At 44.8% G+C, this 2,629-nt stretch overlaps 1 protein-coding gene across 3 annotated transcripts in view; it reads right to left on the bottom strand.

Moving 5' to 3' along the window:
* Positions 1-240: 240 nt before the first annotated feature.
* Positions 241-2,629, bottom strand: part of FGL1 (fibrinogen like 1) — a 68,571-nt gene continuing 66,182 nt past the window's right edge. The window contains exon 10 of one of the 3 annotated variants that reach the window (XM_034771170.1): positions 241-484. In XM_034771170.1, the coding sequence (XP_034627061.1) occupies positions 407-484 (78 nt within the window). In that variant the 3' untranslated portion in view covers positions 241-406. The remainder of the gene's footprint in view (positions 485-2,629) is intronic. The other 2 variants (XM_034771169.1, XM_034771171.1) reach the window with 2 other exon arrangements.

Here is a 2,629-nt window from a genome sequence, read left to right as displayed (position 1 = left end):
ATAGAAATGTAGGACTGGAAGGGACCTCAAAAGATAGAGTCCAGTCCCCTGCACTGAGGCAGAACTAAGTATTAACTACACCATCCCTGACAGGTGTTTCTCTAACCCGTTCTTAAATATTGACAGTGACGGAGACTCCACAACCTCCCTAGGTAATTTGTTCCAGTACTTAACTACCCTTGCAGCCAGGGCTATAACTGGATCATGAGGGATTTCTCCTTTAAAAAAGAATCATATTTGTTTATTATGCATCCATAGCCACCATCTAGGTGGCATGTGCGATCTGTTGTATTTCTAGCTTTTATTGACTCAGAAGCATATTAAGTGGGACAGTGGCTACAAACTGTACTGACTCCATTTTTTCCATGCAAAAGCTGCTCTTCCAGACCTCAGAAGGGAAATTGTTTTAACCAAAATTGTATGATGCTCCAGCAAACCATGTCATCCATAGTAACCAGCCTGTCTTCTCTCCAGAATTTTTGTTCTGTATAATGAAGATAAATGGAAAATGGTCAGGCTTTGTAGACCCAGTACCACTTACAGTGTCACTACAGGGTTTCACTTAAGGCTATGTCTTCACTGACAATAAATAAGGTGTGTTTTTACTGAGGGGTAATTAACACACAGCTATCCCACTGTCAAAACATAGCCAAGACAAGGCACTTTCATTTATTAACGTTACCCCATTATTAAGTTTTAGGACAAGGAATTGACTGACACAGATAATGCTACAGTTCTTAAAGGGCACAGTTTTTAATTAGTTTTAACTCTGAGACTAATTAACAGATTTATTTTAAATTCACTGAAAGCAACTGGATTTCCCCAGCTGGGCATTCCCTGATGTATCATAGAATCATAGAATATCAGAGTTGGAAGGGACCTCAAGAGGTCATCTAGCCCAACCCCCTGCTCAAAGCAGGACCAATTCCCAGCTAAATCATCCCAGCCAGGGCTTTGTCAAGCCGGGCCTTAAAAACCTCCAAGGAAGGAGATTCTACCACCTCCCTAGGTAACGCATTTCAGTGTTTCACCACCCTCCTAGTGAAATAGTTTTTCCTGATATCCAACCTGGACCTCCCCCACTGCAACTTGAGACCATTGCTCCTTGTTCTATCATCTGCCACCACTGAGAACAGCCAAGCTCCATCCTCTTTGGAACCCCCCTTCAGGTAGTTGAAGGCTGCTATCAAATCCCCCCTCATTCTTCTCTTCTGGAGACTAAACAATCCCAGTTCCCTCAGCCTCTCCTCATAAGTCATGTGCTCCAGACCCCTAATCATTTTTGTTGCCCTCCGCTGGACTCTTTCCAATTTCTCCACATCCTTCTTATAGTGTGGGGCCCAAAACTGGACACAGTATTCCAGATGAGGCCTCACCAATGTCGAATAAAGGGGAACGATCACGTTCCTCGATCTGCTGGCAATGCCCCTACTTATACAGCCCAAAATGCCGTTAGCCTTCTTGGCAACAAGGGCACACTGTTGACTCATATCCAGATTCTCGTCCACTGTGACCCCTAGGTCCTTTTCTGCAGAACTGCTACCTAGCCATTCGTTCCCTAGTCTGTAGCAGTGCATGGGATTCTTCCGTCCTAAGTGCAGGACTCTGCACTTGTCCTTGTTGAACCTCATCAGGTTTTTTTCGGCCCAATCCTCTAATTTGTCTAGGTCCCTCTGTATCCGATCCCTACCCTCTAGTGTATCTACCACGCCTCCTAGTTTAGTGTCATCTGCAAACTTGCTGAGGGTGCAGTCCACACCATCCTCCAGATCATTAATAAAGATATTAAACAAAACCGGCCCCAGGACCGACCCTTGGGGCACTCCGCTTGAAACCGGCTGCCAACTAGACATGGAGCCATTGATCACTACACGTTGAGCCCGACGATCTAGCCAGCTTTCTATCCACCTTACAGTCCATTCATCCAGCCCATACTTCTTTAACTTGGTGGCAAGAATACTGTGGGAGACCGTATCAAAAGCTTTGCTAAAGTCAAGGAATAACACATCCACTGCTTTCCCCTCATCCACAGAGCCAGTTATCTCATCATAGAAGGCAATTAGGTTAGTCAGGCACGACTTCCCCTTCGTGAATCCATGCTGACTGTTCCTGATCGCTTTCCTCTCCTCTAAATGTTTCATAATTGATTCCTTGAGGACCTGCTCCATGATTTTTCCAGGGACTGAAAACCCTCAGTTGGTGTTAGGAGAACTCTGTTGCACTCCAGCTATTTTCATCAGGTAGCTAGGCCTTTGGAGGCCATAGTCAGCCTGCAATATACAGCTGCTCTATACAAGATTGGCCTACAGCTGCCGCAGAATGAGGAAGCGCTAACCAGCTTGGGTTCAGTCGTGGCAGACTGTTACAGACAGCAGATACCAGGTCAAGCTGAGAATCTAGGCCAGTCTGTTTGTATGATCATTATGTATTCACAGAGAGAAATTCAAGCAGATGCATCAAGTAAGTAAGTGCAATTCCCAAACGAGTCTCTAGGCCAAATTCTACACAGACTTTAATGATGGTGTAAATATTATAAGTCAGATTCTGCTCCCACTTACACTGGTACAAATAAATGTAATTCAGTGCAACTACTCCAGATTTAAACTGGGGTAACTCGAAGCAGAATCTG

This window comes from Trachemys scripta, chromosome 5 (genome assembly GCF_013100865.1).
Source record: "Trachemys scripta elegans isolate TJP31775 chromosome 5, CAS_Tse_1.0, whole genome shotgun sequence".
Classification (NCBI taxonomy): Eukaryota; Metazoa; Chordata; order Testudines; family Emydidae; genus Trachemys; species Trachemys scripta.
The sequence above is the reverse complement of the archived record's forward strand: the minus strand, read 5'-3'. Positions and strand labels throughout refer to the sequence as shown.